General features: G+C 36.0%; 2 protein-coding genes, 1 long non-coding RNA gene and 1 pseudogene across 7 annotated transcripts in view; 1 reads left to right on the top strand and 3 right to left on the bottom strand.

The window, feature by feature from the left end:
* Window positions 1-13,556, bottom strand: part of LOC110187047 (uncharacterized) — a 169,755-nt gene that overhangs the window by 111,354 nt on the left and 44,845 nt on the right. The gene's annotated exons all lie outside the window — the stretch shown is intronic.
* LOC110187053 (uncharacterized) lies at window positions 1,411-2,524 on the bottom strand. The gene is made up of 2 exons (XM_086826094.1): window positions 1,913-2,524; window positions 1,411-1,856 (listed from the first exon to the last, which is right to left on the bottom strand). Exons 1-2 carry the CDS (start codon window positions 2,099-2,101, stop codon window positions 1,557-1,559), a joined length of 489 nt encoding a protein of 162 aa, XP_086682220.1. The 5' UTR covers window positions 2,102-2,524; the 3' UTR covers window positions 1,411-1,556.
* Window positions 3,550-4,878, top strand: LOC147644606 (uncharacterized). 4 transcript variants are annotated; one of them, XR_015270201.1, is made up of 5 exons: window positions 3,550-3,726; window positions 3,854-3,880; window positions 3,933-4,220; window positions 4,294-4,386; window positions 4,482-4,878. It is a non-coding gene; the product is annotated as an uncharacterized LOC147644606 (long non-coding RNA). The 4 variants fall into 4 exon arrangements; XR_015270202.1 differs by lacking the exon at window positions 3,854-3,880; XR_015270199.1 differs by having other exon boundaries at window positions 3,854-4,220.
* Window positions 8,869-9,993, bottom strand: LOC110187030 (ras-related protein Rab-13 pseudogene; annotated as a pseudogene). Its single transcript, XR_015270208.1, has 3 exons — window positions 9,940-9,993; window positions 9,773-9,881; window positions 8,869-9,699 (listed from the first exon to the last, which is right to left on the bottom strand). The product of XR_015270208.1 is annotated as a ras-related protein Rab-13 pseudogene (transcript).

Raw genomic sequence — 13,556 nt, 5'->3', positions numbered from 1 at the left:
GCCGGAAAATTCCAACCCAGAGAAGGAGGGAAAAGCTGGGTAAAGCCTCGACCCTTGAGATGCCCATCAAAACTGCAAAATAGGAAACCAAATTAGGGAAAGAAGCTCAACTTAATTAACAAACCAAATAATAACTTGCAAGATATGTTGGTCCTTTAAATGCAGTTTCATATTTTGCAGAGTTTAGCGCAAGTCCTCAAATAATTTCAGGTTCTGTTTCTCCTATCAGATCAGATATACTCCCAATGGAAATTTGGAATTGTGCAGGTCATGGCGCCAGACCCAAGGAAAAATCAACAGAGAAAGGAAATTGTGGAAAGAGGAAAAGGCAGCAGAGGCAAGACAAAACCAAAGGACAACGCACAGCTAACTGCAATGGCAAAAAGAAGTACAGAGACAAGGGGTTAATTCCAACTAAATACCCTTCAATCAGACCTGAATGTTGAAGCTTACTTTAATCTTATCTAAAATTATAGAAAATCAATTAAAATTAGATTAGGAAATATATATAAATAGGTATAAAAACCTGTTAAAGGGTTCCCTTAGGAAAGTCGCGTGAGGGCATTGGCCAAGCGACCTAAAGGGACCCGTATAGGAAAGCCGGACCCGGACTTGCACTGGCCCAGTAACTCGAGTAATTGGTAGCACTCAGTTCCCCCCCGCATTCCATCACCCGCTCTCCCCTTGTTCCTGCTGATCCTTCTCCTCCCCCTCGTCCGCCTGACAGCCTCCTTCGTCATTGCCATTGCTCATCTTCAGCGCTGTGTGGGCCGCAAATGTGTCTTTGTCAGTGCGTCAGTGGAGCGTGCCGCGTTGCAGTGCCAGGCCAGCATCGTCCTCGTCCCCGGTCCCGGTCCCGGCTCCATGCTCATCCTTCTCCACTCCCCTCTGTGGGCTGTACGCAAATGCTTTGGCATATCAAAAGTGAAACTTTGACATATAATTTCTCGCATGGATTTTCACTTTGACGGCATAAACGACGACAATGGCACATGCCTTTTGTGGCTGCTGCTGGCAAATGAAAGCGGTGACGACGAAAGACGACAAGAGACACGGACGGATACGGATACGGAGATGTAGCAGCAGAGCCGGATCCTTCCTTTGAGTCGAGGTGAACGAACATGTCGTAAGACTTTCCTGGCAACGCCTGCAAGCGATGCCATCAACGGCATCATCAATTCAAACGCCTCTGAGAGAGCTGCCTTCCCCGGTGTCATTTTGCAATTGATGGGCAAGCAGCCAGCCAGCCAGGTGGCAATCTCTGTCGGAGATATACACATAAATATATATACAGAGAAGGGTTATTTAAGGGTCACCAAGAGGTCAAAAATCCGCAGTTCAAAGTACTTCCACTTCTAAGCGAAACTTTGGATAAGTATTACGAAATAAGTAACTCAAGTTCTTCACATATATAGTGTTGAGTGGATTATTTTATTCATGGATATTTAACACTTTTTTCGAATGTTTTTGTGTTGATTTCTTGAGCGCAAAAGATGAAAATTGCGCAAATTGTGTAGACTCCTTCTTGGATTTCACTTTGTTCTCTGATCGGAACACTAGTCCAGCTCCTCTAGGTCCACCTCGCTGGGGTTGACCTCCACCACTAGTTGCTCCTCCTCCTTATTTTCTGGCTTCTTCTGCTCATCCTCCTTCTGCTCTTCCCCCTTTGCATCTCTATCATAAACGTAAATTTTGACCTCGACGACATCGTCATTGGCAAACGCTTGCATGAGTTTGATTTCATCAGCCAAAGTGCTCTCGTCGTCAAATACTCTAACCACCTTGTCCTTGTCAATTCCAGTGCAAAGGATCTCCGATCCCTCGCGGTAGAACAAGGCAGTAAAAGAATCATAGAGCTGGAATTGAAGGTAGCGTGGGGTTCACACGTGGAGTTATGCTTCTTGGTTCTCACCTTGATTTTCGGCATGGCACCAGTCAATGCCAACACTTGATCTTCGATTTTCTGGGAAGATTTTACCTTATCCGAACGATTAGCCATTATTTCGCTGAGAAAAGTTAACAAAATTAGAGGGGGGAATTCCTGGAATTCGAAGGCTACTCTTTCGATTATATGGAAATCTGATGGGAATCCTATGGACATCCACCTTTGGAATCCAATTATCCAAGCAACAAATATTCCGTATAATACCACTAACACTTCAGCTATTCAATCCTTTATGTATTTCCTTATATTTCTTTAGTATTTCTCACCTTGTTTATTTTTTATACTTCCGCGCACGCGTCCGTTCGTTAAGCAAGATTTGGAGAAAGAGACCGATAGATCGAAAGCGATACCGGAAGCTCAAATTCAGACATGTGTCAACTATCGATATTAACTATCGCGTAAAAGTTTTGCTAACAAATTCAGTAATGCATTAAGGCATTAAGCAAAACAGCATTTAGAGTTTTCATCAAACCAAACAGCTTTTTTTCTTTTAATTTTACATAGTTAGTTAATAGCAATAAAATATGATACATTTGCCAATACGCTTCATATTTTGTTATAGTAAATAAAGAACAAACATAATAATAATATATGTATTTGTATAATTAAAATGTTGATTTAAAAATAAGCTCAATGCAAGAAAATAAAATGGTGCACATAAGTCCTAGTTTATTTACAACGCATCATTCTTGTGACTATCTTTATATATTTTCTTCTGGATTTTCATAATTTTGATATTTATTATACTAAAATTATAATCCAGATATATTATATTTTATAAGTTATTGAATGGTAATGGGGAAACGAACACCTTTTTTTCTTTAAATTTGAAATAGTTAGTTAATAGTTATAAAATATTATACATTTGCAGAGAATTCTGTGTGATATTTATTATTATTATATGATATTTATCACATTTATATGCTTCATATTTTGTGATAGTAAATAAAGAACATAAATAATAATAATAAACCCATTGTATAATTAAAAAATTGATTACAAAAATAAACAACTCAATGCGAGATAATAAAATAGTGGACGTTAGGCTTCGTTCATTTAGAACGATCCTTATTGTACATAATTTTATATATTTTCTTGTGGATATTAATAATTTATATATTTTTTATATGTATTAAAATTATAATCCAGATTTATGTATGTTCAAAATAAAGATGGAATATATTTTATAAGTAATTGCATGGTAATAGGGAAATGCAGTATTTCAGTTACAGTTTTTTTTGTGTTTTTCCAACATATGTTGCATTTAAAATATGTTTTTAAACACAAGAAAACTCTATTTGGATATGTGCTTCCTTAATATTCGGGGAATTCCCAATACGATTGAATGATTAAATTAACGAAAAGCATCGGCAGTTAAAAACACAGCTGTACCCATACAAACTGTATAAACTGATTATTTTTTTATATAAAGAGTAAATAAGTTTCGACGTAAACCATCTTTAGTGTGATTGTGTGATTTTCACCAAAAGCACAAATGTTTAATGCACCTCCAGTGGAAATAGTTGCATGATGTAGTTGTATGATGTTGTAGTTGATGAAACTACACACACATGTGTGCAGTTATATATTTTTAATGAGTAAATATTTGAGATATTACTATTTATTTTGTTTGTATTGTATGTTAAACCTCTTGCAAATGTAAAACTCTTTCTGTTTTGTGTTTCCACAAACTGGCGCTGCTATCAGAAGGTTGGAATTTCTCAAAGAGCGCTTCCAGTTGGGTCCAGCAAACCAAATATGACGAGAATGTAAATACATATGTACATATGTATATTCATAACTCTTGTCTTTTGTAAGCTTTCTTCATATGTACATACGCCAAAAAGAACAATGTATGTACATACAATAATATCCAATTTCAATTCCCATTTTGCCATTGTTTTTCAGGGAGCCCCCCAACTCTGTTTGCTTTTTGTATGGAAATTTAGAAATTATGTTTTCTTGTCTTTTAATTAATAATCTCAAGGGTGTTTCGTGGCCATGGCTCATACTGGATGCTGATGCTAAAGAAGATGGAGTTGGAGATGGAGATGGAGATTACTGGGCTGCCGAGCAGCGGGGCGTATGAGTAACATGCGAAAGCTATATTTTGTTTGTGTTTTTCCGACGTCTACCCAGCTGGGAGGAGGCAGGCAAGCAGGCTGTTGTTTTTCCCACTCCGACTCCCCATTCCCTTTTCCACTTTTCCACTTTTCCATCCGCTTTCCCGCAGCTTTCGAGTAACTTTTATGGCTTGCCTGCTGTTCTTGTCACTGTACGTACGAGTGCGTGTGTGTTTGGCTTGACAATGTGATTTACATTTAATTAAAATCGTATTTACTCGTTAGATAAACAAACACAGGACTCGGTGCACAGCAACAAAAAAAGGATAATAATCTTTAACAAAATTGAGAAAAAAACCTTACTTCAAGAGCTGCAATGTAAGTATTCAAGGATCTTGGACATTGCTTAAAACAGATTTTTCTAATCAAAATGTTGTATATTTTTTGGCGTTGTGTAAATCTTGCATCATTAGGCACTCGATGGCTCTGTCTCTCGAATGGCAAATGGCATTAGGAACTCGCAGGAGGAGGATGAAGAGGATGATGGTTGTCTCAGGTGTTGGCCTGCCACTTGGATGTCAGCGTTGTGTTGACGTTGACAGGGCGACATGTCAAAAATAACTCGGTGCCATCGATCGCCGAAGGCGCACCAAAAATAAACCACTCTATCAAATGGCCAGAAGGCGTACAGAGATGGAGAATGGAAAATAACAATTTCAAGGATACAAGGATGACAGCCACCGAGAGAGAAAGGCACTTTTGGGTAAAAGGCAAATTGCGAAAATCATTGTTAATTGATAATAAAAGGTCAGTGGAAACATAAGCACTTTATTAATAAACAAATAATACAAATTGTGTCAACACTTTCGGTTAATTAGTTAATTTATTAATTGTAATATTAGGCATCTAATCTAGTATAAATACTCCCTAGTATATGCTTTTAATTATCATGTATAATGAACTTGGCCTTGGAAAGAGATTTGTGTAATATGTTCCAATAGAAAAATTGGACTTAATTGCATTTATTGTTGTGGCTTGTGGGTTATCCGAAACTAAATCATACCCCTCTGGTGATGATGCTGACATGGACATTAATTGCAGGAAGTCGTTAGTGACATACATGAATATATATCTGATAGTCCTTTAAGGAAACCTCCAATCATGCTGCATTCAACACAATCAAATACGGTTGCCCTGGTTTTCTTTTTTTTTCGTTTTGTTGTTGTTTTTAAACCCATTCCGCCCCTTGTTTTGACTTGATGACCGAGTTAAACAAACACAGGCCACACAAACACTGGACTACACTACACTTCCTCCCCCGATCCGAATTTGGATTCAACTGAGGTTCAATGCAATGCATCCCCTGTCCAATTTGCATGTCCATTGTGAAGGAGGAGGATTCCCCGGAATGCCCTGAATAACCTCTGACCACAGGAAAACGAGGAACGGCAGTGGCAGTGGCAGTAGATCCATTGGAATGAGGAGCACATTTCCGGCATTTATCAATGGTAATTTCGTGTGTCAACTTTGAAATAATTTCAGTTTCGAGCGGAAATGAGTCCATTGAAGTGTTTTGTCTCTGCTCTGCAGATTGCACCATTGTGTGTGTGCTTCCTAATTTAAATTTTGGAGAAATTCATTGAATTCACAATAGTTTTGAGAGGGGGAAAAACCAACACTTTAGGGAATAAATCAAGCTCAGTTGAGTTATTAGAACTATATTAAAATATATGATAAATATCTAAATTTATCCCTGAAACAAACACCATATTCTTAGATATTTAATTTTAAAGAAATATCTAAAGAAATACTACCTAGTCACATAAATAATTATAGTTTATGGCTTAAATATATGTATGGCTATTTATTCACTTTTCCTAAAGCTTTAAAATCATTTCTGAAACTCTGCCTCTTTTTCAGTCCCCCCTTATTTCTTCTGGCCCAATCGATTTTGCCTGATTTCCTTGCCTTCATTTCCCTCAGCTTTTCTCTGTATTTGCCTCTGATTTTTCCGGGGGGGGTGGGAGGAGCAGGCAGTGAAGGTTGCTTGTAAAACAATGACAAAGACAAATTTGTGCGATAGGCAAACAAACAGGGGACGGGGCGGGGGAGGAGACCGGGTGAAGTGTCAATACAAATATAAATCAATGTTCTTTGGGCCAGGTTAGGCGAGCGGCAAAAAGGTAACATGCCTAAGCAGTTGTTGCCTTTGTCTTTGGCCCTATTCAGTTTCTGGCCGGCAATCAATTTTAACAAGCACCGACGATCCCGATGCCCCCGATCTCCCTGGACCCCCGTTCATTGCATTCATCATGTTAACTTGTCAACGTGGCAACCCGGCTTACTTCATCCTCGAGCATCTTCCTAATTGGTTGTTAGGTGTATTTTTACACCTCTGATGCAGAAACAAATGGTTGTGGACACTCACCCCACACACACATTAATTCTTAGGAATTTAAATTTCGATTTTATGGATTCCGTTTATGTTTTTTGTAATATTGAAATATTTATAGGATAAATTGATGGTTGAGAGCCATCAAAAGACAAGAGACAATATGGTTTTTTAATGATTTTTTTAAGATTTGATTTTATGATTTTTCTTATGAATTGATTAAAAGAATGATTTAAAGAAAGCACAAATTTTCTGCTTTCTTATGATACAATCCAATCCAATTCAATACAATTTTCCGTCCACCAGTCAATATGGTTTATTTATGATTTTTTTAAGATTTGACTTAAAAAAAAAAAAGACTATTATGAATTGATTAAGAGAATGGAAAATTTTTTGTTTACTTATGACACAATCCAATTCAATTGAATACAATCCTTGTAAGTTACAATCGTTTATGAACTTTGACTTTAATAAATCATATTGTACTTTTTCTCTCGATATGCATACACATTTCCAAATCACTTTCTCTATAATCATAAGATTTCCCAGTTTTTAGGCAACATGTAAAATTAGGCAAAATTTAATAGAATGATTTTGTTAAAGTTTTTGATCACTAAGACTGGTGCATTAAATACTTATGATAGAGGCCAGAGAGTACCGGCATAAAAATAAAGTTTGCCGCTCTGATTTTTATTATACTCTGGGAACTCTTAGTTGGCTCTCTAGAACAAAAAAAAAAAAACAAAATAACAAAAAATTAAAAAATCCAGAGGCAACTAAAAACTTTGTAGAATTTTCATTTAATTTGCAGTTCTGCAGCAGCATCCCTTCTCCATCTCTTTCTGCGCTTGACAGTTAACGTGTGCCGTAATTAGTGCGAAAAGGACCGATATACGAGTATAGGCCGCGCAAAAAAAGTTTTCAGACATTTTCCATACTCTTTTTTTAGGAGAGGGTATATATCATATCATGTATACTTTATAAATAGAAAGATGGGTAGGTGATTTCCCCAGATGGTAAAGATTTTATGAGGACTACCGATAGCTGATTCATTACTTCTTAATTATATATATGTATATATATAATTTTAATTATTAATAGTATTATTAACTTTAAATGGCGCTTTGCTAGTTTAAATAAAATATTTCTGATAAAAACTAAACTGCATTTATAAGTGAATAATTGAAACTCAACTTAAGCAAGACTTTCTATATATTTTGTTAGAAATGGACACTGATAGGGTATCCAATCTTCGACTTCCTTAGCTTTCTCTTCCCCATTTTTGCAGCTTCTCTGCAGTTTGTGCTCCCTAGTTCTGCTTTTGTTGTTGTTTCGCTAGAATTTGTTCAATTTAATGTAACATGGAAGAGAGAACACAAAAAGCTTGGATACTAAGAGAGAAAAAGAAAAGTTAGAGAGAGAGAAAGAAAGAGAAAAAGAGCTGGAGTGAGAAAGGGGATAGAAACACAACAAAAATAAAATAAAACACGACATAAAAAAACTGAAACTGAAAAGTTTGCGGTGACGCTGGAAAATGCCATTGAAGGCACTGCGAACAGCCTTTAAAGGACTTTAGGGGCTTTCCCCAGGACGAGGACCAGAGCCAGAAACCGGAATCTGGGAAATAGTAAGGCGATTAGTAATGGTAAAAGCCTACAAGATTCACAGGCAATCAAAAGATCCTGAGGTAGGCCAAAAACTAGAGACAAAAAATTAACAAAAAAACAAGAAATGAGGGTCATCAAAGGATTAACCAGGTAATTTGTGGTTTCCGCAAGTTTCCTTTGATTTTTGTTTAGTTTTTATACCTTTGCATAGTATTTTAATTTAGTCAAAAGTCATCTTTGACCATATATATACATATATGTATATACTTTAAGAGCAAGAGAGTAAATAACTATAATCAGCAAGTATCTATGACCAGTAAGTATCAATGAACACTAAATAACAATGAGCAGAAAGTAACTCTGAACAGTAAGCATCTATGACTAGTAAATATCTCTGACTAGTAAGATCTGACTACTACGATCAGTAAGTATCTATGACCAGTAAGTATGTATGTATGATTAGTTACTAACTTTGAACACTTGTAAACAATGACTTGCAACTTTTGTAACACAACACATTTCTGATACTCGGCCGGCAGCAGTCACTTCGTTCCGGGAAGGTTAGAACCAGTTGGGAATCATATGCACAGATGCGCGAGATTTGTTTTGGAACAAATTTAACTTATTTTAATGAAACTATGGAGTTATTCTTCTATATAATTTTACTAGTATATAAGTCGGAACCTGGCGGATCGGTGGACTATATATAAACATATATATAACTGCCATAGGAACGATAGGAAAATTTTAAGAAAAAACAAGTATAACTTTTCCAGTTTTCAACACATTTGCATCAAATTTGGTATATAGCCATTATATTTTAATCTAGATTTTTGTGTAAAATTGTAAGAAAATCGGGCTACTATATTTGTTATATCTTTACATTATTAGAATAGGAAAAACATAAACAGGGTGAAACCTTGTTGAATTTGTTTGTGGAGAAACATCTTTGGAAATTATTATGCTTTCACAACATTAAGACAAAGTGCTGGACCATGGGAGACTATGCAAATGCATGCAGCATGATAATTTACAATGGTGATGGAACATAGTCCTTGGCCGCCTTATCCTGGCCATTCTGAAGTCGATCTCCGTCATCTTCCTTCTTGGAACGTTTCGATGGTGTTGGAAAATGGCCTTGGCCATCGCCCTCGTCTGTCTTATCCTGTCTACCCTGCTGGCCATCCCCATTATCCTTCTCCTTGGAACTTAGCACCAGGCGGTTGTAGACTTCTACCGCCAAGGTATCGAAGATATTCTTAACATTTGCTCCACTCTTGGCAGATGTCTCGATGTGGGAGAGACCTTGCTGCGATGCGAAGCGGGATGCCTTCTGCTTGGTCACCTGGCGCTCCTCCAGCTTGTCGTACTTGGTGCCCACCAGCATGAGGTTGACCCCATTGCTGCAAAAATCAGCGAGTTCCTTTTGCCAGGAATTCACGTTGCGGAAGCTCCGAAGCGAGGTGGTGTCGTAGACGAGGATCACTCCGTCGCAGTTGCGATAATAATTCTGCATACTGTCCTGGAAGCGATCACTGCCGGCGGCGTCCCAAATATGTAGAAGGACCTGTTCTCCAGCCACCTCCACTTGGCAATGCTTTAACTCAATGCCCGTGGTCTCGAAGTAATTGCGAGTGAAGTGATCCTCGGTATAGCGCCAAACTAGGGAACTCTTGCCCACTCCCGCGTCCCCTATGATCAGTATCTTGATTACGTTTTCACACATTATCGTAGAAAAGTAAAAGTAAAGTAAAATTATGTCTACCTAGCTCAATCCAGATCCAGATAAGGCACTGTAGAAAGTAGGGACTGACTTGAGCTGATTTAAAGTTCAATGGCTGCTTTCTGAACGCTATAAAAGCTAACGCAAACCTCTTTGTTAAGGGTGTATTATAAGGGTTTGTTGGTTCCAGATTATGGACTTGTTATTACCTTGCAGGCTATTTTAATTTCAGTCAGAGGCATGAAACGTGGTGAAGAAATCATTTCCGACCCTATAAATCATATATATTCTTGATCAGCACGAAAAGCTGAATCGATTTAGCTATTTCCGACAACAATTTAATTTTTTCAGAAATTTCACATTTTTATAAGGGTTAAAATTGTGAAAATTGAATTATGAAAAATTGATAAAAAATTGAATTTCATAAAACTCTAAATTGAGTATGCAGATTTATTTGCCTAATAAAAAATATCATAGGAAAGGTTTCCGAATTAAAATTAATCAATTTTTGGCTAAGTTATGAATATTTTAATTTTTAATTTGTCGAAGAACTTGGCATATAAATATATAGATAAAATTGATCAAAAAACGGTATTATGCTTTTAGTCGGAAGCTTAAAAAATATAGAAGGAGTCATTTCCGACCCTATAAATCATATAAATTCTTGATCAGCATGAAAAGCTGCGTCGATCTAGCTATGTTCGACAACAATTTAATTTTTTCAGAAATTTCACATTTTTATAAGGGTTAAAATTGTGAAAATTGAGTTATGAAAAATTGATAAAAAATTGAATTTCATAAAACTCTAAATTGAGTATGCAGATTTATTACCCTAATAAAAAATAGCATAGGAAAGGTTTCCGAATTAAGATTAATGCATTTTTGGTTAAGTTATGAATATTTTAATTTTTAATTTGTCGAAGAAATTGGCATATAAATATATAGATAAAATCGATAAAAAAATGGTATTATGCTTTTAGTCAGAAGCTTAAAAAATATGGAAGGAGTCATTTCCGACCCTATAAATCATATATATTCTTGATCAGCATGAAAAACTGAGTCGATCTAGCTAAGTTCGACAACAATTTAATTTTTTCAGAAATTTCACATTTTTATAAGGGTTAAAATTGTGAAAATTGAATTATGAAAAATTGATAAAAAATTGAATTTCATAAAACTCTAAATTGAGTATGCAGATTTATTACCCTAATAAAAAATAGCATAGGAAAGGTTTCCGAACTAAAATTAATCAATTTTTGGCTAAGTTATGAATATTTTAATTTTTAATTTGTCGAAGAAATTGGCATATAAATATATAGATAAAATCGATCAAAAAATGGTATTATGCTTTTAGTCAGAAGCTTAAAAAATATGGAAGGAGTCATTTCCGACCCTATAAATCATATATATTCTTGATCAGCATGAAAAGCTGAGTCGATCTAGCTAAGTTCGACAACAATTAAATTTTTTCAGAAATTTCACATTTTTATAAGGGTTAAAATTGTGAAAATTGAGTTATGAGAAATTGATAAAAAATTGAATTTCATAAAACTCTAAATTGAGTATGCAGATTTATTACCCTAATAAAAATTAGCATAGGAAAGGTTTCCCTTTTAAGATTAATGAATTTTTAGCTTATTTATGAGTTTTTTAAACTTTGATTTGTATTAAAAATTGTCTTATAAAATGTAAAGAATGCGTTTTTTTTTTAATCTCAGTTATGATAGATTTCCGATACGATTCTTTCATTAAATTCGAAACTGCAAGGGTGTAAAGACTTCACCTTCCCTTAGTAAGTTTCCTTTCTTGTTTAATTTGTATTTAGTTTTAATTTCAATCATTTATGCATTTAGCTTGTCCTTAATTGTCTCCATTAAGTGTTGGCAGCGTACAGAAGGTCCTTTGAAGTTATTTTGCTATTTTGATTATGCAACACATTCCTGAAATTGCCATAATTGCTGAGCATTTCACTCGGGGGGGAAAAAACACAGAGAGCTGGCATTATTATTTATAACTTTGTTTGTTTATTATTTGCACGGCTCGAGTGTTTTATTTCATTTTGCTTTATTCACTTCACTTGCAGCGTTGCTTCGTCCTGGCTGGATCCTTGGCGCCAAGGACCGTCTCTGGAGTGGTCAACAGTCGTCTTGGCCATCAAGTTTTGTGTTTTGTCATAAGTCATATGTCTCCCAACAACAACCAGCACGCCTTACTTCATTCTCCTTCCCAATTTTCCGCACTTTTCCTCATTTTCCCAACTGCTGCAGCGCACAAAGTTGTGTACTTATGAAAATTAGTTTCTGCTGCTCCTGCTGTGCTGCTTCTGCTCCTATTTCTCATAATTAAAGTGCAAATAAAAAACTAACTGGCGGACAAACAATTGCAATTAAATGTTGTTGTTGCCCCTGTTGATGCTTTTATTGCTTTATGTTTGTATTCACATTTATTTGTTGTTCTTCATCTCAGCTCTTTGCGTTTGCCTATCATCCATGAGTTTTTCCCGCCTAGAATTGGGGGTATATATTCGTAATAGAGTCAGAGATTTCCCTCAGTTTTATATTTATATAAACAATGAAAGATATTGAAAAATATCTTTAAGGGATATATGATTTCATACTTTTCTTGTACAAAATTTACTAAATATTAAATTGAATCAAAGGATATCCCCTAGTCGGGACCTTTGTCCTTGTTGCTCTTCCTTTTTTTGTTTCCGCTGGCTCTGCTGTGCATCTGTGTGTGTGTGTGCAGGCACATAATTCACTTTTTATTATCTCATATTTTATATAAACTTCCACTGCCTGTTAGAGGGGGAGTGGTGTGGGTTGGAAAAGCTTCTCGGGTTGGTGGTTTTTCCGAGGGCATCACCAGCAGGGGAAAGAGGGACTGTAAGCGGGCGCCGCTTAATTCATTTAGTTTATGCTTTTAGCGCTTTATTTGCCCAACTGCAGTTTGCATGTGCGAGAGCGAGCATAATTGCGAGCACGCAATTACTCCGCTTGACAAACAAACAGCAGCAGCCGCCAGAGAACACAGAGCACAGAGCACAGAGCACAGTACATAGAGCACAGAGAAATTAATCAAAATATGAACAATTCAAATGCGGAAGTCCTTCCTTCCTCCCACTCCCCCCCCTGAATGTTTCCAGCTAACCGCAGATGCTGCCATTGACAGCAAGTGCCGGCTTTCTGCCAAATATCTGCAGATTTTGCATTTAAGCCAAATGCAAACATTTTAGCGACACACCAGAGAGAGAGAGACACACAAATAGAAAACGCCTTTTCCTCATCGATTTCTGTCCCCAAAAGTAACTCACCCAGAAACATGTCAAAACTATTTAGATTTCGTTTTAATTAACATTCTGACAGGAGCTTACCTTGGGCTTACACACTTATCCAATCAATCATTTTGTTTATTGTTGAAAAATAGTTTTCGGTATGTTAAATATTTATTTTTATGTAGTAGTTAAGCTTCTGTATTTATTTAATTTTAGTTTTGTGTACAGCAGATGCCTTGGCAATTTTCACATCTGCATTTAATTAAGAATTTTTGTGGCATAAAAGAGATTTTTGCTTAGGGTTTTTAGTGGATTTTTCATCCTTTTACCTTTATAACAAAAAAAATAACTGTTACTGTTAATTTTTTCTATATATTATTTAAAGAAATTTCGATTGAAAATCATTATATCAAAGAGGTTAACTAGCCTTTCTCTTAAAAATATCTATAGTTCTGCAGATGTATGTTTTTTTATTAATATCAATTGGATATAATGTATATATAGTATTATATATTAAATATTATTCTTATTATATAAAAGAAGAAGCACCTG

Source organism: Drosophila serrata, unplaced genomic scaffold (genome assembly GCF_035046125.1).
Source record: "Drosophila serrata isolate PLE 108 unplaced genomic scaffold, ASM3504612v1 contig_130, whole genome shotgun sequence".
Lineage (NCBI taxonomy): Eukaryota > Metazoa > Arthropoda > Insecta > Diptera > Drosophilidae > Drosophila > Drosophila serrata.
The sequence above is the reverse complement of the archived record's forward strand: the minus strand, read 5'-3'. Positions and strand labels throughout refer to the sequence as shown.

Excerpts from the sequence above, each read along its gene's own strand:
- LOC110187053 (XM_086826094.1), bottom strand. The coding sequence starts at position 2,101 with ATGTCCATAGGATTCCCATCAGATTTCCATATAATCGAAAGAGTAGCC. Across the intron at positions 1,857-1,912 it reads GTGCCATGCCGAAAATCAAG|CTCTATGATTCTTTTACTGC; the intron begins GTGAGAACCAAG and ends CTTCAATTCCAG.